Source organism: Balearica regulorum, chromosome 2 (genome assembly GCF_011004875.1).
Source record: "Balearica regulorum gibbericeps isolate bBalReg1 chromosome 2, bBalReg1.pri, whole genome shotgun sequence".
NCBI lineage: Eukaryota > Metazoa > Chordata > Aves > Gruiformes > Gruidae > Balearica > Balearica regulorum.
The window spans coordinates 98536850-98563098 of record NC_046185.1 but is presented as its reverse complement, the minus strand read 5'-3'; the positions used below and the strand labels follow the sequence as shown (position 1 = coordinate 98563098).

General features: G+C 40.0%; 2 protein-coding genes across 3 annotated transcripts in view; both read left to right on the top strand.

The window, feature by feature from the left end:
- Window positions 1–26249, top strand: part of CAP2 (cyclase associated actin cytoskeleton regulatory protein 2) — a 70922-nt gene that overhangs the window by 37810 nt on the left and 6863 nt on the right. For both annotated transcript variants that reach the window (XM_075745068.1, XM_075745069.1), the window contains 5 exons: window positions 7612–7755; window positions 8109–8194; window positions 9903–10008; window positions 24291–24483; window positions 25329–25504. In XM_075745068.1, the coding sequence (XP_075601183.1) occupies window positions 7612–7755; window positions 8109–8194; window positions 9903–10008; window positions 24291–24483; window positions 25329–25504 (705 nt within the window). The remainder of the gene's footprint in view (window positions 1–7611; window positions 7756–8108; window positions 8195–9902; window positions 10009–24290; window positions 24484–25328; window positions 25505–26249) is intronic.
- The window catches only part of TBC1D7 (TBC1 domain family member 7), a 258846-nt gene continuing 245351 nt past the window's right edge, over window positions 12755–26249 (top strand). Inside the window, exon 1 of the mRNA XM_075745083.1 lies at window positions 12755–12771. The gene's annotated coding sequence lies outside the window, so the exon portion shown is untranslated. The remainder of the gene's footprint in view (window positions 12772–26249) is intronic.

Sequence of the window (26249 nt, the reverse complement as noted above, 5' to 3'; positions counted from 1 at the left end):
GCTCATTATATTTCCTGCTCATGTAGTTAACTCCTGTAGGTATCCTTGTACCATTTCTCTTTCCTCCCTTGTGTTTGCCAAAACTCCCAGGCCAATAGCCCCTGCAATGAAAAGATGGATGCATTGGAGATTTAGTCCTGCCCTAGGGGCAGTGCGCTCAGCCATAAGAAGGGCCAGAGACACCTAGGGATGCAGGGAATACAGAAGGGCCATGATCCGTGCTACATCTCCCAGCCTGTACGAAGAGAAGCAGAGCCAGAGATGCATGTTATTGCACACCTCTAGACTGGTTCACGTCAACACCACCAGGCACAGACTCTTCAGCAGTTCACGTTCTGTGCAAGAACCAGGCTCCAGTAAGCAAAGGCTCCTTGCCCTTGTTTGCTCCAGTACGCTTATGCTTGGACTAAGAACAGCATCGCCCTGTAATGAACACGTTATCGATGATGATACTCTGTATATTGTCTAGTTCCTCATCTGACCTACCTGCTAAGCAATTCTGGGGATCCTACAGACTCTTATTGGAATTCTGCTGTGTCCTAAAATCACCAGGCTAGTTTTCAATCCCTGTAGCAATGTTCATATTCAAACGGCGTCATTTGAGATCCCACTGAGCTATGCTGATGGGACAATCCATTCCCCATTAAGTATGACACAAATCCAAACCAGTACACTCCTTTCTCTGTGCTATCCAATTGTTCCCCAGGATTTCTGGACTGCACATGATCTTCTAAAAGGGAAAACATTGGGGATGCAGCTGACTGAAAAGCAGGGCTTTTCGGTTCATGGGTTATTTACATTTTTTTCTTATTTTACTTTGGTCTAAATCAGACCACAACCAATGATTTTTGAATTCTGAAAGTTACACAGACTCCAGGACTGCTTATTGAACCTGGCAGTCTTACAGTTTGTCTCTGGGGAGATCTCAGGTAAATCACATGAATGTCCAAGGCTGGAAGCCTGTGCCATCTAACATCCCTGTCCTGGGACATACCCCATATGAAACCTAATTAGCCCTAGCAATGACTCGTCAGATCTCAGATGTTGTGGCCTACCAAAAACAATTGTGGCCTACGAGAACACCATTTTCTGGCAAAACTTTGCTACCTGGAATGCCCTGGGCCCCAGTGACATGGACTATGATCACAGCAGCAAAGCTTGAATAGTAAATCAAAAAAGTCGACAACAGTTCATTTGTGTTATTGTTCTGGTTGATTAGGTGTGGGATGTTGGCTGTGTGCTTAAAGCAGGAGGACCCTTCCTTGTTGAATGTACTGCTCGTGGAGAGCTGTAGTGGATGGGAAAACAGTATCCAGAGCATTCTAGTCCATTTAAAAACCAGCCAGAGTCCTCAGTAAAAGCTTTGGGTGTGATTCCGCACTGCTGTAAACTGATGCATGCAGTTTGTATCAGGCCCTGGATGTCTGCACTGGTTAGAAGCTGTTTGTCTTTCACGTTCCTCTCCATTTGCTCTCCCTCAGAGTTTACATTTCAAAATAAACCCACAAATGACTAAACTAGTAATTTGTCATGTGAGGTTATGGTTTGGTCTTCCCTTTTTTTCCTCACAAAGCACAAAATTGCTACAGCTAATATTGGCTGTTAGATCGAGAATTTATGTGCTATCTAAGAGGAATAAAAGCCAAATACCAATTAAGTCACTTTGGAAGCACACAAATGTGTCTAAGCTTCTGTGCTGATGAAGCTGACCAGACATTTCTGCAGATTTGTCTCCCTGTGTCATAGTCCTGCTGTTGTACAAACTGAGTTGAAGTGGCAAAACCTGTCCTATTGACAAACAAATTGAACACTTGTTACATCACTATGTTGAAGATTTACAGTCCAAGAAAACGAGACCAGAATAAACTAATGTCCCCCTAATGTAGTTAGTTAGGAGGAGACCTTTGAACCCTGAAAATACCAGAATACTAGAGGGACATGAATGTAGTGATCATAGAGAAAGATCTCACTGATAGTCTGTACTGTCAATCAGAAAATGCTTGCAGAGAAAGCATTGGATTAAGGTGCAGTAGGTTATACTGCAATTTTAAGAGCAAAACTGTGGTACCAAATGTGAAACACTTTCTGCAAGGAGAGACGGAGATAGGTGGTGCTAAAAGAACAGTTTGACAGCCGCCAACAAAAGCTGGTGGTATTTCACTATGGAAATAATAAGGAAAAGAAAAAAAGACAAAAGGTAAGCATTTGAAGAATCTGGATGTCGCACTGGGATGCTCAAAGTTACCAGCTAGCTTAGATTCACCTCTGGGGGAAAAAAAAAAGTATTTTCTATATGCTTAAAGAAAGAGGTTATTCCTCAGCCTAATCTGAACACTAATTCCATTCAGACTGTTGATACACAGCTACAACAAAAAAGACAGGCCTTTCTTAAACCACATATAGACAAAAAAGACTTTAAATTTTAAAGTCGTCTTTACAGATTGCCTTTTACGAAAGATAAAATATGGGAAAGTACAGTTAATAGAAAACTATTTTAGTTCTAAAATCATAGCCACCCACAGCAGAAATGCATCTCACTGGTGATCACTGAAGCTACCAGTATCTTATTCCTATAGACACAGGATGGGATTCTGCTCATCAGCTTTAACTGTCAAGGTAGGCATGTTGTGTAAGGTGTCTTTCTAGCCTCTCTTTACAGTACATGGCAGCACCTCTAGAGTGCAGTCTTCACATCTATTAATGTCCTCTAATATATAGTCTTCTAACATCTATTAATAGGTGGAAAGAATTCCTCAGGGGCATCTCTTTCTTCATTTACAAGAGAGGGAATCAAGTCTCAGCTGGCAGCAGATGCTTACCTTTTAAATTGTTAGAACTGAGTGTGGCGGACGCCATCTATGACATCTTTCATCCCTTGAAAGGATGAAATGTGGGATGGGACTGTGCTAGGCTGTTTGCAGAGATAACGGCTGTGTCTACATTAGTGTTTTAGTTCACAGTGGGACTACATTTGTCCTTCAAATCAGCCCCATTTCACTATGCTGCGATTCACACTGTAGAGCAGTCCTAGGTTGTACAAAATGGGTATCTTTCTGATGAAGTTAAATGGAAGATACACACCCAGAGAGCACCTAAACTACGATTTACAGCTACTCCAAAACAGACCCCCCCCCAAATGCATATGATGTGAATGTCAGGCCCTCAGCACCAACTGTTTTGCTCTACAGAACCATTCCTATTAGGCTGCACTACTTGCCAACATACACAGAGACAGCTGATTCAAATCAACTCCATGTTTCAAACTTGCCTGTGAAAAATACAACGTTAAGTATGGTGGAGATTTTGAACTGACAGAAGCAAATAACAGAACTGCAGACCATGGAAGAAAGGTTGTAGTCATGCTGCTCTGGTTGCAGCTGGGTAAAATGAAGGGGCTGCTGATCCCAAATGCTCTCAGCTTTCTTTTACTGCTCCTACGCCAAAGGTTGCCACCCCCTCAGTTAGCGTAACTTAAAAGGGTATTTGTTCCCTTGCCATGTTTTTTTCATAATAGGTCAGGTTGATTTAAACACTATAATAGTGCAGTCTGAATTGCGGTGCCACCCATCAACATAAAAATTCTGCAGTAAACAATCTCACCCCTCAAAACCATGTAAGATTAGCTTAAAAATACAGAAGATCTTAAAAAACTGTATTTTGATTTACCTGCTGGGTTTTGCGCCTTTGTGATTTCTGGACAACAAAGGTCCTTAGAAAATACCAGTTTTCTCCAATGAAAGCTAAGAGTTTCAAGTAATCACTGGCTCAAGCAGCCAGAGTTTCAGCAAGCCACTCAGTTTAGTGTGACTTCACAGGCAAATCACAAAAATCACAAAATCCAAAAGTTTGGCCATACTCCTGAATTAAATCCATGTGCCCTAGTCCTGTTAAACTTGTCATATGGGGAACTTCTCCTGTGAGTATTACACAAATGTGAAGGAGACGAAAGTCTGTTTGGTGCAGTCTGTAGGAATTCTGGTATGCCAGGCCATTTTATGAGACTGGGCTGAGACCATGAAGTCTCTGAAGCCAAAGCCTAAGGCAGTTCTTGTTGCATGCTGTAACTTTTTGGGATTATTTTGGCTAGTCACTGCAGTAGTCTTACTACTCTTGATTTTCTAATAACAATTATAAGACATGGATCAAAGCTGGCTGGTTGTTTAGGTGTTAATACTTCAAAAGACCGTCGGGTTTTAATAATTATTTTAAAAAGACAAAGGCATACTGGGAATTACTTTTGATATTTTTAAGTTGTGCCATTGTTGCATTTTTAAACATTTCAGCAAAACTGATATTATAATAGGAATGGTGTTTATACAAAGACTCTTAAATTTCTGTTAAACAACTGTGCTGTGTCTTAAATGACAAGAAATTTTATCTAGCACATGCCAAAGGCATGCTGAAGATTTTTCCAACAGCTCTGATTCATCTCCTTGAATTAATTTTTTTCTTAGAGATACAGTATAGACAATCATTTTATTAACAACCAGCTGTTTTAATATTCATTGCAATAAAGAGATTATTCTTCTAGAACCCTCAGCACAACTGGTTCTGCATTGTAGACCCAAACAAGACTGATTACTGCCAGAATTAATGAGCCTTTCTATACCCGTATGCCATATACACTATAATTCATCTGCAGTTTAATCACTAACTAAAAATTTAGAACTGACTGCAGGGAGACAGGCCTCAATTAAGTGATTCCTTGCAGGTCGGTATTCCTTTGTGTCCAGCCCTTGCAGAGAAACATGGATCACAAGAAGCTCGCGCGCGCGCGCGCACACACATCTTGTACAGCCAGCCAGCAGCCATTGCAGAACAGGACAAGTGCACAGAGAAGGGAAGGCAGGCTGTACTCTTCTCCCAGTACATCTCATGTGGGACGGAGCTGAGGAAAGCCTCAAGCCCTTTGTGGCTCTTTCTGGGGTCACTACAGTGCCAAGTGAATGCTTACCTTGAGCTACTTTCCTTATCAATATATATTTCACCTTTAAAACTCCCAGAGGGCACTTTTTCTGTGAAATTACATAAATCCACTACATTTTTAAAAACAGTCGATTCACTGGACAGGTTAAGTCCTGTGTTCTGAGGGACAGAAATGCTGTCTGTACCACAGATAGAAAACCCTCACAAAAGCAGTTGGGAGTTTTTCTAGTAGGAGTAGAAGGAGGTGTGGGTCTGTCGGTACCATTCAGGAAAATGCTTGGCCCTAATTTTGCCTTCTTATCTGTAGATATCGCAGTGTTCTACCAAATAAAGCAGCTATATTAGCATTATTTCATATATAGGAAGTTGAAGCACAGAAGGGTAACGCAGCTTTCCTGAAACCTGATTATAACTTGGTGGGAGAGCTGCAAAGAGAACCCCCATTTACGGACTCCCACTTCTGTGCCCTATCAACAGAAACGTGCTGCCTCCCAGCGCTGCCTCGATATACCAGGCATCTGTGGAGCTGTATTTTTAGCCCTGATATTCTCTTTAGCTGGAACTGGACCATGAAGATCCACAGTAAGCTGAGGACTGTAAATATCCCTTAAACTTTATGGGAGGAAAACTGGCATAGTATCAAAGCAGAACAAGCACTTTCTTAAATTTCAGTTTTGTTAACTACTGTCATACTTGAAAGATTTCCCTGCAAAATAAGAAAGAACCAACCAGCTGCAGCATGTTGTAAACAAGCAAAAATTAGAAAGAAGAAACCCTCCAGACTTTATCATGTCATGGCAACAAAATCAGTTTCTACAAATCATGGAGGTTTCAGGGCTTTTTCAGACTTAATGACTTATGCTCGTCATTAAGCCATCAACAAAAAAGCATTTCATCTGCCAGTAATATTGTAAATATTTGCTTTCTTCCAACCCACTTTTTTGGAGAAGACCAAATATCCCTGTGCATTTCAGATGCATAGGCCTTTCTCAAAATTACATTATCACTGAAATATTAAGGCTCCATAGTTGGATCAAAATTCTTTTAAAAATGCAAAACCTCTTTTTGTCATGTTTTTGGAAGTGTCTTTTGACCTATGTTGATCCATAGCAAACAGGCTTATTTTAACGTGACATAAAATTCTGTAAAGCTGAGGTCTTGCAGAAAGGTGAAAAGAAATGTATTACAGATTACAGAGATCGGGTAGTGCATATGCACACATCATCTTATGTGTGTCATGACAGCATCAGTCCTCAAGAGTATAAGGATTAGCTGTCTCCAACAAGCACTTAATTCCATTAAACAAGTAGCCCTGAGAAAAGAGGAGAAAAAAATACAGACTTCTGCCACATCCTGAGTGATTTATGAGTGAAGTGCCAGGGAAAATCAGAATGGTGCACTGTCTTTGGTGGGACATAGTATGGGTTCTGCAGGCATACTTTTACAGTAAAGAATTGGACTGGTTTTATGGAAACATTTTATAGGGTAGCAAAGTACAGCAGTTTTGGTTGTAAACTAATGACTCCTTGTCACTCAATGTGCTGTTTCTGAGTGGAAGAATTTTTCCCAGTAAGTTAGTGCTCTGAATTAGTTTTTCTGAGACACTGGGCCAGTGTGATTAGTATTCACTTAGCACAGGAAAAAGCTTAGATAGCTAGCTTCTACATTCATTCTGCTTTTCTCCTCACTTCAGACACTATTCCTTCCGCTCAATATTCATTCCCCTGGATACCATTCGTTTCTGATTAACACAGGAGAACTTCCCCAAACTATGGCTTGCAGGCAGTCTGTTTCCCATGAAATCCTCCCACATTACTTGCAGCCAAAGGAAATTAAAACATTAAAACTTACCAATAGGGAAAGCTAAAATTGATATTGCCTTCAGTGTATTACTTTCTCAGTCTTGTTGCCAGATGACAAGAGGCCACTAACCTAACAAGTAGTTGGTGATTCTTAAAGAAGAACTTGGTTAATAACATGAAAAACTCAAGCCAGTGTAAAGACTCTCAAAAAGTCCCATGGATATCATATGAAAAACATAAGCATTCTGCTGACTGAGATATGGGGGTCTCTCTGGGTCTTAAACTGGGCAGCATGTAAAAATGCTGCAAGTGCTGAGAACAATTTTTGCTGCAACACATTATTAATACTTAATGTCTGTACATTTTGCTGCTGCAACCAGAGCAGGGTAATTAAATTGTTACTTTAGTGTAGAGAATATGCTGACTTTTCTTTCCAACTGTTAAATCAATGAGCAGGGAGGACAATGTTAAACCACAGGGTGCTTTTGGAGTCCCCATTTTAACAGCAGCATCTTTTCTTTTTTCTTTTCTTTTTTCTTTTCTTTTCTTTTCTTTTCTTTTCTTTTCTTTTCTTTTCTTTTCTTTTCTTTTCTTTTCTTTTCTTTTCTTTTCTTTTCTTTTCTTTTCTTTTCTTTTCTTTTTTCTTTTCTTCTCTTTTCTTTTTTCCTTTTCTTCTCTTCTTTCTTTTCTTTTCTTTTCTTTTCTTTTTTCTTTTCTTTTCTTTTCTTTTCTTTTCTTTTCTTTTCTTTTCTTTTCTTTTCTTTTCTTTTCTTTTCTTTTCTTTTCTTTTCTTTTCTTTTCTTTTCTTTTCTTTTCTTTTCTTTTCTTTTCTTTTCTTTTCTTTTCTTTTCTTTTCTTTTCTTTTCTTTTCTTTTCTTTTCAGAATGAGGTGGCAATGCTTCTCAAGCCAATATCAGAGAAGATTCAGGAAATCCAGAACTTCAGAGAAAGGAACAGAGGAAGTAAAATGTTCAACCACCTCTCGGCCGTCAGTGAAAGCATACCTGCCCTTGGCTGGATAGCAGTGGTGAGTGACACACAGGATGGTTGGGAGGGCTGTAAATGTGCTTCTGGATCATAGAATCATCAAATGGTTTGGGTTGGAAGGGACCTTAAAGATCATCTAGTTCCAATCCCCCTGCCATGGGCAGGGACACCCTCCACTAGACCAGGTTGCCCAAAGTCCCATCCAACCTGGCCTTGCCCACAATAGTTCCAAATCTTGCAGAACTCTGCAGTCTCATCTGCATAGTTCTTCAGTCTACTACACCCAAGAAGGTGTTTTATAATATACCTAATACATCAGGGAAGGTGTCTGACTAATGTTTTACTTCCTTTCTCCTTCTGTTGTTTCCTGCTACCATGGGCTGATGGTCCTAGTCTCCTAAACCAGGCCCTTATGTCAAGGAGATGAATGATGCTGCTACCTTTTATACTAACAGGGTATTAAAGGACTACAAGCACAGGTATGTTGCCAAGCCCCAGTATCTACTAGCCAGAGAATGGAGCATTAACCATACCAACAGGGCTCACAATGCCATCACAGAAAGCATTTTGTAAACTAAAAAGCATTTGATAAAATCTGCTTGCAGTAGTATATTTCCCCCTCCTCATCTTTGACCTCCAGCATGTTGCAGTGAGAATGGCAGCAGCACTAGCAGTGCTAGTTTTCACTCTCTGCAAATTATAGGATTATATTTAATTTTCTGGCATTCCAGCATCATAAGCTTATATGCAAATGCCTATTTCCATATCAGTGTGTTGCTAGCTAGCTGCTATGTGTCCTTGTCTCACTTGTGCACTCATATGGTTGCTGTTCTCGCTCTTTGTTTGAAAATGCGCGTTTAGGTGGTCAATGTATACAACTGAGCATCTAATTCCATAGCTCCCAAATTGATTTTTTTCTGTACCATTGCTTTGTTCTTAAAGAGCACAAGGAATTCACAGTAAAGTTTCATGAATGGGATCTGTGAGCTGACAGGGAAAGAGAAAAAATACAGGTCCTTCCTTTGCCCTCTTAAAAATGTCATGTATAAATCCTGTTGATTTGGTACTTCTGGAGGCCAGACTTTGGCTCTTCGATTTTTATATCCCAGTGAAGAACAGTCTTTGCAGTTGAGTTTTTCCTCTTTAGTGAGGAAAACTTTTTATATATAAAAAACTTTTGTATATCTTTCTATTTATGGTATATGTATAAATATAATGTATTATTCCTGAAGCCTTAGTTTACCCATAGTAGGTAGCACCTGCTGGGGTAACTGAAGATTTTTACAATGTAGCTTTAGAAGTACTTATTCTGGGGAAGAAAATATCTCACATAACAGTACAGACAGGGTACATTAGTTAGGTATTTAGTTCTTCCCCTAGTAAGAAATTCTTTACTGTTTTTCACTGAATCAGATCACAATGTCTTCCAAATTAGTAGAAAGGCTCTCCCTTGCCTTCAGTAGGCTTTGGATTAAACCTGTCGTCCCAGACCCTCAGCAGTGTTAAGCATCAAATTCCAAAGGAAATCAATCGGAGGTAGACACCCAAATCCTTGTGAACATCCAGTCCACAGCCATCACTATTCAGTAATAATTCTTTTCTGGATCTTCAGAAGTAAGGACTTCATCTTACAAGCAGTTTCTCTCTCTCTACATATTTCTTGTTTTCACGTACTGTCCCATTGAAAGACTAAGCCTTCCAGAGCCAACTTGTGACTTGTTCTTTAAAAATTCCTTGATGTATAAATATTTTAGTCTGATGACTATAACATGATCCAGTATTACCCTGGCTGCATTTGAACTTGGCAGCTAGAATATCTTACAGAACCCACGGATATTTGATTTTCTAAAATTCAGCACCCTGACACTGAGTCTGCTGCACAGCTCTGCATACCTTTAGTGCTTCTTCAGTTGACTTTGAGCCTGAACAGGATGATGACACACCCTTCCAGCAGGAAGCACTCTGTGCTAGAGACATCCTTTGCCCTTCTTTGTTCTCTGGAAGGATCTGAAAGTTTTCTAGTGTAGTAGGCCTCGGTATTTTCAGCACTGGGCTGGCTGGCTGCCTGCTGATTTGTCCATGGCTTTAAGGCAGACATTGGGGTTTACCTGCTTTCAGCAAGAGTAGCAGTGCTTTGTTTTTAAGTACAAACATTCATACATAGAAAAATTGTCTCTGTTTTTACAGCGATGCACGCCATGTTGATTGGGTGAAGTCATACCTGAACATCTGGTCTGAGCTTCAAGCTTATATCAAAGAGCATCATACCACAGGTCTCACCTGGAGTAAAACTGTAAGTACTCTTTCCTTCTTCATGAAGAACCATAAAATGCCAGTAGCCAATCTGACTTTTAATGCAGGTCATTAGCTTAGGAAAAATAAATATCTAGGCCAGGAACACAAGTCATGGTCCATGGACTTCCCAACCAAGCTGATAAAAGTCTGAAAGGCAGGTGGAGAAGATGTGTCATGCCATTGTGGTACAGGTTTTGAGGAAGACAGAAGAACTATTTGGGATGATTATAGCCATTACTGGCAGTTGCAGATGGTGAGGAGAGGCAGACACAGTTCTCCAAGCCTGCTGCAGTAGAAGGTAGGAACAAAAACAAACCCCAAAAATTTAAAGGACATGTCAGACTAAAGGAAAATTGGGGGAACATGATGGGGAAAGAGAAGAATGGTGGAAAGAATCTGAACAAAGAGAGATATTTAATAACAGAAAAAAGAAACATGGAATACGTACCAATTTATTACTTCATAGATAGCTATCTTTATAAAACTGTTATTTTATACATACGGAAATAATTTCTGAAATACATAGAGTAAATATAACTGTATGCATAACTATTTATACTCTCTCTCTATATTTATATAAATGTCTTTGTGTGTTACATCTGAGCTGCACAGCAAGATGTTGGCAATTAATATTGTTCTCTAAGAGAGATATAAACATGAAGAATTCATTTTCTGTTGGGTATAAATGTAAGAGTTTATATCTACTGTCTATATTGATGCAGTGCTCTATATTATTCTAATAATGTGCTCATGTTTATTATCAGTTTAGGAGAATTGCTTAAGTATATTAAAAATATAATCAGCCAGCTCTCTGCTGTTATCATCTCCTAAACTTACCAGTGCACTCACATACTTGCACGGGCAGTCTTTCACACCAAGTTTATAATTTGTTCTGTATAGGCAAATTTTTTTTAAAAAATGAATGACTATTCAGAGGACTGATGTAGGCCACCAGAGAATTTAATTCCCAGACCAAACCATTGTAAGAACTCAGGAAGAAAGAGAAGTGAAGTAGAGCTTTCAGATGGAATGTATCTTGACATGCATTCCAACAAAGAGGAAGTCAAGCAAAAACACCAAGAGGCCCCCATGGATGAACAAGGAGCTCCTGGGCAAAGTCAAACAAAAAAAAGGAAGCCTACAGAGGGTGGAAGCAAGGGCAGGTAGCCTGGGAAGAATACAGAGAAACTGTCCGAACAGCTAGGGAGCAGGTTAGGAAAGCCAAAGCCCTGACTGACAGAAATTAGTCTGGCCAGGGATGTCAAGGACAACAAGAAAAGCTTCTATAGGTATGTCAGTGGTAAGAGGAGGACGAGGGAAAATGTGGGTCCCCTCCAGAATGAAATGGGTGACCTGGTTACCCAGGATATGGAGAAGGCTGAGGTACTCAATGACTTCTTTGCCTCAGTCTTCACTGGCAGATCCTTGAGCCACACTGCCCAGGTCGCAGAAGGCAGGGGCTGGGAGAATGCAGAACTGCCCGCTGTAGGAGAAGATCAGGTTCGAGAATATCTAAGGAACCTGAAGGTGCACAAGTCCATGGGACCTGATGAGTTGCGTCCGCGGGTCTTGAGGGAACTGGTGGATGAAGCGGGCAGGCCACTCTCCATCATATTTGAGAAGTCCTGGCAGTCCGGCGAAGTTCCCGCCCACTAGAAGAGGGGGAACATAACCCCCATTTTTAAGAAGGGTAAAAAGGAAGACCCAGGGAACAACTACAGGCTGGTCAGTCTCACCTCCGTGCCTGGCAAGATTATGGAGCAGACCCTCCTGGAGACTATGCTCAGGCGCATGGAAAATAAGGAGGTGATTGGTGACAGCCAACACGGCTTCACTAGGGGCAAATTGTGCCTGACAAACTTGGTGGCCTTCTATGATGGGGTTACAGCATCGGTGGATAAAGGAAGGGCAAGTGATGTCATCTACCTGGACTTGTGGAAGGCATTTGACACTGTCCCGCATGACGTCCTTGTCTCTAAATTGGAGAGACATGGATTTGATGGATGGACCACGCAGTGGATAAGGAATTGGCTGGATGGTCGCACTCAAAGAGTTGTGGTCAACGGCTGAATGTCCAAGTGGAGACCAGTGACGAGTGGCGTTCCTCAGGGGTCGGTACTGGGACCGGCACTGTTCAACATCTTTGTTGGCGACATGGACAGTGGGATCGAGTGCACTCTCGGCAAGTTTGCCGAGAGTGCACCAAGCTGTGTGGTGTGGTCGACACACTGGAGGGAAGGGATGCCATCCAGAGGGACCTTGACAGGCTGGAGAGGTGGGCCTGTGTGAACCGCATGAAGTTCAACAAGGCCAAGTGCAAGGTCCTGCACGTGGGTTGAGGCAATGGTCAAGGAATGGATTGAAAGCAGCCCTGAGGAGAAGGACTTGGGGGTATTGATTGATGAGAAGCTCAACATGAGGCGGCAGTGTGTGCTTGCAGCCCATAAAGCTAACCATGTCCTGGGCTGCATCAAGAGAGGCGTGACCAGCAGGTTGAGGGAGGTGATTCTGCCCCTCTACTCGGCTCTTGTGAGACCCCACCTGGAGTACTGCATCCAGCTCTGGGGGCCCCAGTACAGGAGAGACATGGAGCTGTTGGAGCGAGTCCAGAGGAGGGCCACGAAGCTGATCAGAGGGCTGGAGCACATCTCCTATGAGGACAGGCTGAGAGAGTTGGGATTGTTCAGCCTGGAGAAGAGAAGGCTCCGGGGAGATCTAATTGCAGCTTACCAGTTTCTGAAGGGGGCCTACAGAAAAGATGGTGAGGGACTGTTCATCAGGGAGTATAGTGACAGGACAAGGGACAACAGTTTTAAACTGAAAGAGGCTAGATTTAGATTGGATATAAGGAAGAAACTTTTTATGATGAGGCTGGTGAGACACTGGAACAGGTTGCCCAGAGAAGTTGTGGATGCCCCCTCCCTGGAAGTGTTCAAGGCCAGGTTGGATGGGGCTTTGGGCAACGTGGTCTAGTGGAGGGGTCCCTGCCCACAGCAGCGGGGTTGGAACTAGATGATCTTTAAAGGTCCCTTCCAACCCAAACCAGTCTATGATGCTATAGTACCTGGAAAAGTTACTTTATCTCCCCCTGTATGGAGGTGATAACCATGTAAGAGAATTTATGTTACTTGTACTCAGCAACAGACTATACAACTTTCTCTTCACGCCCTCCATTAGACATTGTACAAGGCCTTACCATACTCAAGAATCCAAGTGCAAGTTCAAACACATGAGAGACCATGATCTGTGTGTAATTCTTACTGTGAAGCAATGCAAAAATGTTTAAATATGATAAATTAGAAGACTGGAATTATCTGCTGCTTTGCAGGTTTCTGTAGTAAAAATTTAAAATATTAAACATGATTCTCTGCCTTAATTTAGTACAAAATTTCACACTTGCTACATCCTACTCTATTACAATCAGTGAATGTGAGAAGAGCTAATGATTTTAAAATGATCATTAGATAAGGAAAAGAAATTGTAGTACCTTGTTAGCAGAATTAGCCTGAGAATCTAGGACACATTTAGTTTTGTTAATACAGAGAAAGAATCATCTTCACCTTTAGTGGAACTTTACAAGTATGGGAATAGTGTTATAAAGATTTGTTAGAGCCATTTGATCAAAGAGGAAGAACTCTCAATACTAGGAGTCCTGGTAATCTTATGCAGAAGTGTAGCTATTGCAGATTATATTTGAATGGTCTTAAATCAGCATCTCAGCCATCACATCTTTCTATTTCCCTTTCTTTAGTTGTGCAGGAATTTGCTGAATACAAATCTAGGTGTGACTTACTTATTCACATTAAGCATAGTTTTCTGCCAACAGTGGTCATTCCATCAGGAGTGATGAGCCCATTACTGCACCTGAAGTACTGATTTCACTCACTTTGGATATCACTCAGATCTGAAAGCTGTCTTGGAAATATGGCTCATTTAAATTATCATTCATGTAATGTGTGTCAGAAAGATTAAATTAAAAATGCATTTTTATGGATGTATAATTTTTTAAAGTTTTACTTCATGTGAGTGTAAGGAAATTAGAATCCAGGAAGTTAGCAGGTTGTTTAAATAACTTGTTGTTTAAATGTGGTTTAAATATTTCTGTGAAGCTTGGTAACAAATACATTCAAGAAAGCAATGAGTTACTCAAATGGTAATTTGATTTTTATTATACATTTTAAAGTGAGAATGGAAGTCATAGATTCATGCTGTGTGAAGTTAAGCATAAAGGTCTGCAGAATCAGGGCCCAGACAGAAATACGGTAAATACTAAAGCTGTAGATATATTCCAGACACCATTGTTAATCATTGCATACAGCAGCTTCCACTTATATGCATAAAAGGAAAAAAGGAAAAAGAAGTAGTTTGGCAAGGCATTAAGAAAGTGGCACATGGGAGACATCGATACAGAAATGCTGGTTTATTATAATAAGAGAGAGAAAGAAAGTTTTTGGCCTCTGTAAGTACACATTTAAAAGTACATTATACTGATACTTTACCCTTCATATCTGCAAAAGTCAACAAAGCAATGCTTGAAACTTTATATAAAAAGCTATTAAGTAACTCATTTGGGTATTTCTAGAGACTAAAGAGTCAGGGAGAACATTAGCTACTCAGAGCTCTATTCTCATAGCTTGAACTGCAACAAAACTCCAAGAGCATCAGCCTAGATCAGACTATACTTGGGTTTCCAAAAAGGAGGGGAAAGGATTTTTGAGTGGGCAGTTGGTCCCTTTACTTATAGGTGCTGTATACTGTGGTGCACGTTTCTGGCCATGCTCCATGGCAGTATCACAAAGCCGTGCCATTTCCAGCTGCCACGTACCCTTCCATGAAGCTGCACAGGGCAGCTGCAGCCCGCCTTGGAACAGATCACTAGTGCATACAGTAAAGTGTTCCTGGCTCTGGCAGTAAGCATGCAGGGAGACACTTTGGAGGAAAGAGAAAGAAATGTCTTAATAAATTACAAGACAGATACTAAAACAGGTGCAAAAGGTTGAAATAATGGCTAAGCAGCTGGCTCTGACAATAACAGGTATCTCTGTCAGCTTTATAATAAATTGGTGATAAAACCAGATGCTTATAGATTTTTGGATCTGAGACAATTCTCTCTCCTTATTCATTTTGGCTCTGTTTCTGCCAAGATGTGTGACAATATTTTACTCCTTGAGGGCATCCTATTGAAATGCATTGGACTGTGTGAGGAGAAAGCCAAGAAATCAGCAGAGTTAAGGACCTTGAGACCTTTATGTATCTGAACCTGTTTTGCTACCCATGGGGAGTGGTGGTACAAAACTGGACCCTAAGTGAATCACAGGCATTTCAAGACATGAAGGATACAGTTAGGATATTTGTTGGTACTGTGCTTACAGAAAAAAACTACATATTTAAAGTATGTATGTTTGCAAGCAGGATTCTCCCAGAGAGTAAAATGTTCCACTCTATATTTTCATTGTGAACTGAAGTACTGATTTTCATTAATTGATTGTGCATATGTCACAGAAAATATGCCTGTCAGTGGAAGTCAGATGGATCTACAGTATTTCCTTAAAAGAATAATTTTGTAGTTCATTATTTTCAATGTAAAGTGAGAGCTGCCTTCTACCACACATACTCTGTGGTGAGTAACAGTTCACTATACTCACTACATCTCAATTTATCCATCTTGACAAAGGGAACAATAGCAATTACCAACCTAATGGAGACTGCAAGTTTTAATTTGCTACCAGATAGGACTGTCAATGAGTCTTACACAAAAGCTGTTATTACAATCACATGTTTTAGATGTAGCATTTTACACATGCAGCAACTGTCACTTTTGCTTGCTACAACTTTCTGACTTTAACATGAAATCTACAGCTGTAACAGTAACTTATGTCTTTTCTCAGTTCTTACTGATAAATGGAAAGTACCCTTTTTTAATTCTTTTTTTTTTTTCCCCTAAAGAAGTGATTCAATTGAAGCATGGGTCTTTATTCCCTCTCTAATTTTTTTTTTTTTTGGTGGTGTGAAGAAATGAACAGCTGTAATATAAGCTCACAAGAATGCCTAATAAAAGTTTGTTTGCTACAAGGACTGCATGAGTAAGCTGGGGGAAGTGAAACTCCTGCTCCTATTTCTGCAGGTTAACTTTGCAGCAAGAAAACAACCAGTAATAATGAGATCTGTACATCCAATAAGTGTTAAGAAACAAATCCTGCTGAAGGATAATTGTCTTGAATGTTTTGCTCATTTGCAGGTGGATCTGCAGTTAAGTTTTTGTTCTTTGTATACCATAGTCATTTAGGAGAAATTTTGCCAGCGGGATTATTTACAAACAGGAAATAGTTACAAAGTAATGAATTTCATTACAGTGTTTAGTTTCAGATTACCAAATTTCACTCAAGTGATGAATGTTCCCCCCCCCCATTTACACATCAAAACAAATTCTTTGGAGGAAGTCTGCATCTTTACAAGCAGTTGAGATTTATTTATATCCTGTTCCCAGTGAAGACAATGTAGCATCTTCAAGTCTTTTTTTCCTGAAATATAATTTTAAAAATATTTATAATTCATTAGATGATAGTACTCTAAAAAGCACTCTTTAAAAGTTGAAATTCTCCACAGGCTCCACACCGAGAAGAAGCATCTGAATTCCTACATTAGCCTGACTGAGCGCAATTATACTAGTCTCAGTACAGACTTCAGCCATTTAATTCTTGCCTAAAATAATCACTTTGAGACATTTTCTTCTAAAATGGCCCTGCCTCTCTCCTGTATTATCAAAACATTTTCCTGTAATATATTGTCTCTCTACATATGGAGGTGAACAAGCTGCAAAAGACCAACTTCAGCAGGCAAAAGCCTCCTATTATCCTTCCAGTATCTCTTCTGTGCTGTGTTTAGTTTGACCCACTTATCAAGCAGCCATCGTCTGAGCCACTTCACTAAAGCTAAAGGTCAAAACTGTAGTGCCAAATTCCAGCCACAGCCACAACTGCAATCCCAGAGGCCTCTTTCAGATAGTGGTAAGGACAGCATAGATATACTGATCTAAATGCCTGCATCCTGAATAAGATATAGAAGTTTTCAGAGTGCAGAATTTTCCTCAGTCATAGCCTTTCCTCTCCTTTTGTGTCCCTTTCCATTCATTTCTCTTCCCTTTCTTTTCCCTATTTCCTTATACTTTTTTGGTTGAAAAATTTGCATCCTTTAATCTCAACTGTTTCATTGTCAGAGAACAGGCAATGTTCAGGTTTTGGTACACTGTCAATTTAGAAACTGGCCATCCTGGCAACTCTACAATAGTTGCCTCTTTGCTGAAGACTGCCTCAATTACATCCACCTCCCTTTGAAAGAAAGTAGTTCTACTCCCTTATTCCAAAAATGACTGACAATATTTGCCTTTACTGGGTATCAACGGTGTCCTTTTAACATCAGCATCCAAACACCATTCAGACATGTTAAGGGAGGACCTGGGGGGAAGGCTTGTTTGACCACAGCTGTCACACACAACCTGACCTGTAGCATAATGCAACTTAGTTCCAGTGGAAAAGGGAAAGGAAAAAGGAAATTGAAAGTATGTAAAATAGAAAGAAAAGGAAAAGGCACATCAGTTAAAACTTTACTGTACTGCTAAAGGGATTGGTCTTCTTTTTAACTGAATGTTTATAGAAGTAAAAGATGGCTTAATGTGCCTGTGGGAGCGTGTTACTTGTTGACAATTACATTAGCATATAGTTCTCAAATGATTTAGAAGACCTTGGCTGTGTAAAACATTTCTGGTTGGGTAACTGTGAAGATGTAAGCACCATTTTAAATCCTGAATAGGTGATAAATGGCAGAAGTGTATTAAAAGCGTCTTCAAAGTTTGAAAACTCAACAGATAAATAATTCTGCTGAGACCCAGTAACAAGAAAAGTGGCCTGGTTTTTGCTGTTTTGTGTTTTAACTCACAAAGACTACAGACCCTGTAAGTCAGCCGTTCCATCTAGTAAATTGCAGATCTCAGGGCAGCATAACCCCTTGCAGACAGGTGGCTTAAATAGGGTAGGTAATAGAACTGTTGTGCTAAGCTACTTTTACACAAAAACACCTTAACAAGAGCTCTGTGACCCTGAGTCACAGTCCACCTGTTCCCAGAGGTTGATATATGATATTTTGAGCTTCATGATTCTTGTCTTTGGCTGTGCATATGTATGGAAAGAACAATACAGAACGCTGAAATAATTTTAGGTGCAAAACTATGATTACTATAAAGGGGGAGAGGGAGAAAATAGAGATACCCTTTTTTTTTTTTTTTTTTTTGAGAAGAATGTAGTCCCCATTAGGATTCCTCTTTATCTGGTGCCATGAAAAGAAGGCTTTTCAATAAATTAAGGAAGGGATTTTATGCCTCTATCTAAGCCACCTGTTGCCTCAGCCACAAATAGATACTTCCCTCTTAATATGAATGACTAATAAAATAGGTACTATATATTATACACATGCATATAGAATTTATTTATATGCATTATATAGATGTTTATAATCTGTTTGTCCTGACTAAAAATGACCATTGCACACAAGAAATGTTTGTCCATTCAAATGCTCCACAGCAAGTTGCCACCATAAGAACTTTGTTCCCCCCAGTTTCTGTGCTGCACTGTGTCAACCTAAAGCTGGATAAACAGAGAGGAACATCACGGGTGTGTTTGTACAGGGCCTGGCACATAAGCCCCTCGTCTCCCCAGAGATACGAGCCTCTGAAAAGGGCTCCTTGCTGCTACAGAACTACAAATATAGTAACAGTGACATGGAAGGCTAACCCAGGGAAGTGTTCAGCAAGAACGGCTCAGGAAATAGTAACATCTGTGATAAGACATAAAAAGAAATTCTTACTGTCTCTCAGTAGCTGGGTTTAACCTAAAGACATGTCAAGCTACATATGGCCACCAAAAATTACTGACAGTATGGCATCCGGAGCACTTGTGTTATGCATGAACAGCATTTTATTTCTCTAACAAGACTGGCTGCTGCCCCGTGCTCCAGGGAAGCCTTTAGGAGAAATATGCTGTAACAAGGCCCAGCTTCTCAGAAGCAGAGGGCTTCACTCAACTCTACTGTAATTTCAAGAGAATTAAATGAGATTCAACACAGATGAATTTTAACCAGCCAGCTGCCTCAACATAAACAGTCATTTCTTTCTTCCAGTGAGCCAGCTAGGTAGTCAGCAAGGAGGAAAAGAAAAAAAAAAAAAAGGCATACCTCACCCTTCTGCCAGTCATACAAGATAAAGGTAGAAATACAACATACTCTGAGGCTGTACTGCAATCCTGCAAGCCCTTGCCCAATGATAATACAGATTTATCAGACCCAGCTCCGTGAGCAGCTTCAGACACCCTGACTAGAGGAAGCTGCTGAGCTGCAGTCAATGGGAGGCCCTTGGGCCTCTCTGCAGATGGCTCTGGGCTATCCAGCAAGGAGCAAACCCTGACCAGTTCCTGTCACCCCATTCAGAGTATGGTTTAGTCAGAGGTTGAAAACAATTTTTTCCCTGGGAGGAAATTTCTGGAATATTCCATCCCCTACAGAGCTGTTACTAAATGGCCGCAGGGCCCACATCTCCTGTTCTTGATAGGATCTTACTCAGAGAATATCTCCTGTTCTTGAGAGAATTACATTTGCCCCCATATTTCAGAAAGCTCCAGGAACAAGGTTTAAAGCACATCAAGTTCACTGGGATACAAAGCTAGCACGTTAAAAGTTAAATGTTTGTGTTACATTTTCACAAAGTAAGGCTGAAGCTATCTATTCCCCTGATAATTCTTACAAGAGGTTTATTTGCAAATGATGGAAAAATGACCGCACCAACATGTTAATGGGAACAGTCAGCTATCAGCGTAACTTGACGTGGTGGCTATAGACACCACAGCACTGAGAACAGCAGCTGTTACCGAGGCAAACAGCTGAAATAAAAGAGGAAGAAAGACGGCTTGCAAATAACCGCCTTTGCTAGTCCACATGGCTCTTAATACTCTTTGTGTAAAGATACACTGTTGTTAACATCTGCTTGAAGTTAATCTGAAGAGTTGTTTGCAAATAGCAAAGCTGGTAAGCACCTGCTGCTTTAGGATAGATGAACTTTTGCGAGCGTATAACATGCTATTTTATTCCCAGCAGCTCTCACAAACACCACCCTATACAGAACAGCAATGAATGGACTTTGTGAAGGGCACTTTAGTTGAAACTGGATAGGACTATACACAAGTATTGCCAGATATCAGAACAGTTTAAGAGTCTGGTTCAGAAATACTTTAGAGCCCAAAGGTCTAAGTGGTCTTGGGTGACTAAGGAAAGCAAACCAATTGCCAGTGACTTAGGTTGGTATCTTGGAGGTCTATGTATTAAATAGCAGTCAAAACTAATCAAAAAAGAATTGCATCAGCATGTTTGAGTGCAGCACAGTTCCCATCTTCCTGGCATGCAGGGAATGCAAGAAGTGCAACGTGTTTTCTGCAGTTCCAGTTCAGTTTTATGCATTCTGTCCCCTTGTTAGTATTTCCATGAGCCACTCTTCCCCCAAAGAATTTCACCTCACTTGAACGTTTGTTTGATTTCAGGTAAATCAAAATGTCAAAGAAAAGAAGACAAAAGCCAGAATGAGACTGAACCCCTCTTTACAGCAAGTCTCTGTATGCCTCCTCATTAGTGAGACTTGTCTGTCTTTTCCATATTGTCCTATTTCAATGGGGGATTGTCCTACTGGATAGGTCCATGCTGTAAGACGGAGCAGTTAGTCCCTCCCTGTAATTTAGCAACCTTTTTTTCTTTAATTTGTCCTTCAATTTTTGCCTGCCCTAATTTATGATTGAAATTGTTTGCAGTTTCCAGAATGGCCATAGATATTCAGGCATAATTGAAAATAACACGATGCTCTGTTAGCTTGTGTAGCTGTAACGCAGGTCATAAACTAGACAAGAATTTCTCACATAGGAGAAAAGTTAACAACAAAGGTTCAGTCCATCTCTTATTTCTGTAACTGCACAAAATTAAGAGAAAGAGTGGGAGGGGTGACTGAGCCCTAGGTGTCTTCCAAGATCTTGTGACAGCTCCTGTGTTCTTAATTAAATCTAACTCGTAACCTTTTGAGCTCAGTGGAGATAGCCGCTGACTTTGGTGGAGGGACCAGGCTTGTAAAGAAAAGAGGAGGCAGATGGACAGCATGAGTGCAAGGGATAATGCTTTTTTTCTACTCTTGAAACCCTCTCAAAAGACTAGAATGTCTTCACTCGTCAGGTCAAGATTTGAGATTTTTGACTAGACTTGTCTTTTCATCAGTATTGCTCTAGCAGGGAGAGATGCTCCTAGTTTCCCACATCCTTTCCTACCTCTGCTCTTTCTTGAAAAGTGAATAAGACATTCTCCACTCTTACAAAACCATGTCCAAATTTGATTGATGTATTTAAAATCCTTCCTTTTTGTCTCTGTTTTCACAAGATAGTTCTTTCAGAGCTCTGGGAGAGGTATCATCCACTTCCACAGATAAATCCCTCTGAGTTTTGCTTCCACCTTGGTTACATAGGCATTCCCATACTTTTGTTGCTATTTGGGAAACTGCCTTTGATACACTGCTCAGCAGCATCATTTGAGCCTGGAGTCTCCTGCATGATCTGTGATGGCCTTCAGTTTGACACTTTAGGCAAAGAGACTGGCAGAGTGACCCATCACTCTCTGTTGTATGCAGAATACCTAGATAACTTCTACATCTTTTTTTCTCTAATGCATCTTTGCAGCCTTTGCAGAATTTAATTGGTGCTAATTCCAAATGAACATGTGAGTCTTTCACGTACAAGTTTCTGTAAAATCACAGCACTGTATTTATGCAGGTGGAAGCAATAAGGTATGTTTGGGAAATCAGATGTCAATCTGGAATTTAATAAACCAAATTTTTCTCTCAGACTACAAATTATTAACCACTACCATTACTACTATTAATCTCCTCCCATAAAGCATACATAATTCATAACTGCATGCTCACACTGCACTGTGAATGGTGTGTGTCATTTCTGGGTATCTGAGTATTTTAAAAAGCCCTGCAAATGCAATGTTCACAGTTCTGGATAACCAGGACATAGTGGATTCAGTTGCTATGGTTGCAGGCAACAGATAGGGAAGATCTCTATTGCACCTCAGGCAGCAACAACTGATTGTGCCACTAAATCCACTTACATTCATTTTTTTTATTATAATAATTCACAGTTGTGCTGACTCTGCTGCAGGTAACATTACTGGCATTAGCAGAAGCAGGAAGACAGGCAATGTAAATTGACGGCCCAGTGAAGAAGTCCCCAGCCTAAAACAATAACTTATAACTACTAAGTATGTAAGCAGAAATGGTCCAAGTTAAATGTATCCATGCAACAATGAAATGTCCTAAAAGCAGTCCACATCAGTTCCGGTATATCTTGACAATAAATGACAATCAATTTCAAAAGGGGATTCTTCTCATTTGTTTACATTTGATCAAAAAGCTTTAATAGCATAGAAAAGAGCTCATTCCCTTAAGAGATCTTGGATCTTTTCAGAAACAATCAAACTGTACCACTACATCAGTTTTATTACTCACCTGAGTACAAGAGATTCAACCAGTCTTTTTGTGCAATGCAATTTTAATGTCACTAATGTGACAAAGAATCTTGCTACCTATTCATCGCTAACATATTCCATAAACAGCTCATTCAAATGCAAAAGCACTTATATGCTGAAGACACATGTGGCAATAGAGGGTGTACATTAAGAGGTTAACTAATATTATTACCTTTCCATGCTACTCTAATTAGGGTCATAATGACTACGAGGTTTCAATGCAGTTACTTACTCAAATGTGCCAGGCTTCTTTTTTTTTTAAAAAAAAAAGTATGTCTGAAGAGTGAAAAAAAAAAAAAAAAAGAGCACGTGCACCACAGCCCCTTTCTCATTATCAGTTTGGGATTATAGGCCAGAACAAGTTTACTTTTTAAAAAATAGCTACAGTTTTCACTCAGGTGAGATGCATGAAGCTGATGGATACTTTGCTGTTTCAGTTTAGAGGAAAACAGAAAGGGATGGCATCATAAGTGGTTAAAAATATCCTCTGAGTCCAGCTAAGCAATATCTATTTTCAGTATTGATTACCAAGGGTGCATTTTTAACAACCTGTATCTCTTAACAAAGGTAGCTAATTAGAGGAGCTACAACTCTGTAAGTACCTGTCATTTTCCCATTGTATCTACCCACCTAATAAATATGTCCTGGTGCAATGCACAATGGCTGTATAGCTAGCTAGCTAAATTCATCAGAACCAATCTTAATTTTTCACAATGGTTCTTTTAACAGCCTCGGCTCTGCTGCATAGAGGTGGCATCAGAGTGACACTCAGTGGCAAGACAGAAAAAGTCATTCTCAGTTTCTCAGTTTCTCAGATTCTATTATTAGGACGCATAATATTTTAATTGGATCATTATTAGTATTTTCTGTCTGATAATATTCTGTGTAAGAATTATAATTTAGACCAAAAGATGTACTTTTGATTATGCAAACTGAAAGAAAGATGGTATTGCTTACTTTACCTAGTCCCCCCTCACTTATAACTCACTTATAACTTGTGTGCTGTGATCTCCTCAATTGAAAAAATGAAAAAAGAATTTGAGAAATTGAACTAAAAACTCAAATTTCAGAATTTCAGAATTTCAGAAATAAAATACTTGAATCACCATAGTTTTACATTCTGATGTAATTTGCATCTTTACAGATTACTTCAACAGACCGAAGAATAGCATTTTACATCTTGCATACAATTTAGCATGGTGCATATGTATAACTGACAATTCGTGACCCTCCCAGTTATTTGTGTTAGATCAAAACATTTTCTGTATGTTTCTGAATGCACACTAATATATGGCTAATTGAATTTGGTATCTGACAAAAGGAGACATTTTCCTTTTTATTTAAGTAAACACTGGAATAAAATAGGGAATCTACTATTAAAGATTTTTAACATCAGTCTTGACAAGCATTTGGTAGAAGTATTTTAGGTGGAGTAGTTCTGCAGTAAGGTAGCAGTGAGGACTGTCCGTCTGTCCAGCCTTGCCTGCTTTGATGCAGGGAACAGTTCATAATATCACATTCGAATATGGTGCCAGAAATTCTTCTGAGCCTGTGGCTGCCTATAGCCACTCAAACTCACAGCATTCAGGGATGTTAATAAATAAGAGTTATCAAAAGACAATGTTCCTTGAAACACTGCATGTAAAATAATTTCCACCTATCTATCTCAAACAGGGTCCTGTTGCATCACCCATGTCTATGCGATCTGTTCTAACAAGTGGGTCATGTGCCTCCCCACCACTGCCACCACCACCACCGCCGCCTGGACCTCCCCCCATCTTTGATACGGAAACCGTAAAGGATGAAGGAACTGCATCTCGCTCAGCCCTATTTGCACAGCTTAACCAGGGAGAGGCAATTACCAAAGGTCAGGAGAAAAGAAATCAAATTTTGGTCCATGAGTCAAACTACATCAAGAGCTGCTATATGTATTAACCTAACTTCCACCACATTTTTAAGTTACATTTAAGCAACTCAGATCTTTCTGAGGCTTGCAGTGAGTCTGATGGATGAGACTGCATACCAAAACCTCCTTTAGAAGCATCAGCACCCAGTATGTTCAGCATACCTGAAATCCACACCATTTATTTAGAGGTATCCTTTTAATTTTAAGGCAGCCAAGCTGGACACCTTCAGTCCCCAGTAGCTGGTGAACCTCTTAAGTCGCAATTGCAATAAAAATTTATCCTGCTTTCTGGTTGATATTCAGTGTACCAACCTGTGTCAAAATGTATTACATGTGAGGTGAAAAGGTATGGCTCACAGATCAGTGTGGAGTACAGTAATAAAGCTTTTTGTATCAATACTGGACATTGTAATTAAAGTGTAGTATATGATTGATGTATCTGCCTTTAATGCTGCAGGGGTAGGTCAAATATTGTCATAAATCAGAAAATCTCATTTTTATAGATGGAAAAATACAATATAACAAGCTCTCAGAGCTCACTGCGGACAGAGGGACTAGAAGACATTGCAGCATTTCCTGTTAAAGATACTAAGATAGCCCATCCACAGTCAAAGAGGTTTTGTATGAACTGCTAAAAACATGTAGGCATTTACACTTTAGGTGGTTACCCAGGCAATCCTTGAGGAAATAAAAAATGTAAATTCAAACAATATTTTAACACAAATGAACCTTTCCTGCTTAAATATGAAGACCCTTAGTACTGGAAAACAGACTCTCTTTCATAAATACCTTTTTTTTTTTCTTAGGGCTTCGACATGTCTCTGATGACCAGAAGACTCACAAGAACCCCAGCCTCCGTGCCCAATGTCCATCTGTTCGTTCTCCGACAAAAAGCCATACTCCGAGTCCCACCTCTCCCAAGAATTCCCCGCAGCAGAGCCATGCCCCTGTCTTGGAGCTAGAGGGAAAGAAGTGGAGAGTGGTGAGTTCCAGTCACACCTCTGAATTGCACCCTGCACATTGCAAACCAGGTTGAGCACCAAACATCTAGTAAAAGGCTGTCCATGATCAAGGTGCAATAAATCAAAGTTGCAACTAAAGTGGGCTGATTCTTGCATTGCTCTGCCTTGCTGCAGTTTACTTTTTACTATTCTGTAGCATCTAAATTTAATTAATTTGTCTCTGATAATCAAAAACTAATTCATCTGAACCCCAGGATGTCAGAACCAGCATATTGATTCCTTGCAAAATCAGACAATCCCCCAGAAACAAGTCCAGTGGAGAAATCCAATTAAAATCCCTCCTTGCAGGCCATTCATGCACGTGAGAGATAACAGATTATCACAAAGCGCTTTGTCCAGCTTTGTCAACCAATGGAATTACACATTTATTTTTTCATCATTTCATGCGAGCATCTCTCCCATGCTTAAAAGTAGAGAAGTGTTTTCCTTTTGCTCAATCTACAGATAGAAAAGATAGATTTGTTTCAAGTTTGGGAGTTAATTTATGTAGGCATATACCAAAGAATCTATGAGTGAAAATTCACATGACTCTGTTGGTTAAAAGAGGGAAGAAACAATATGCAGTTTAGTCATGCAGAAGGTTATATACACATGTGGAATGTGGAATTGAGTTTGCAGAAGGTGCAGTCACAATTTGCCTGTGTTATGTTGCCTTAGGGGTACAGTACCTGGAACTTTGCTTGTGGATCCCTGTCTTTCCTTGAC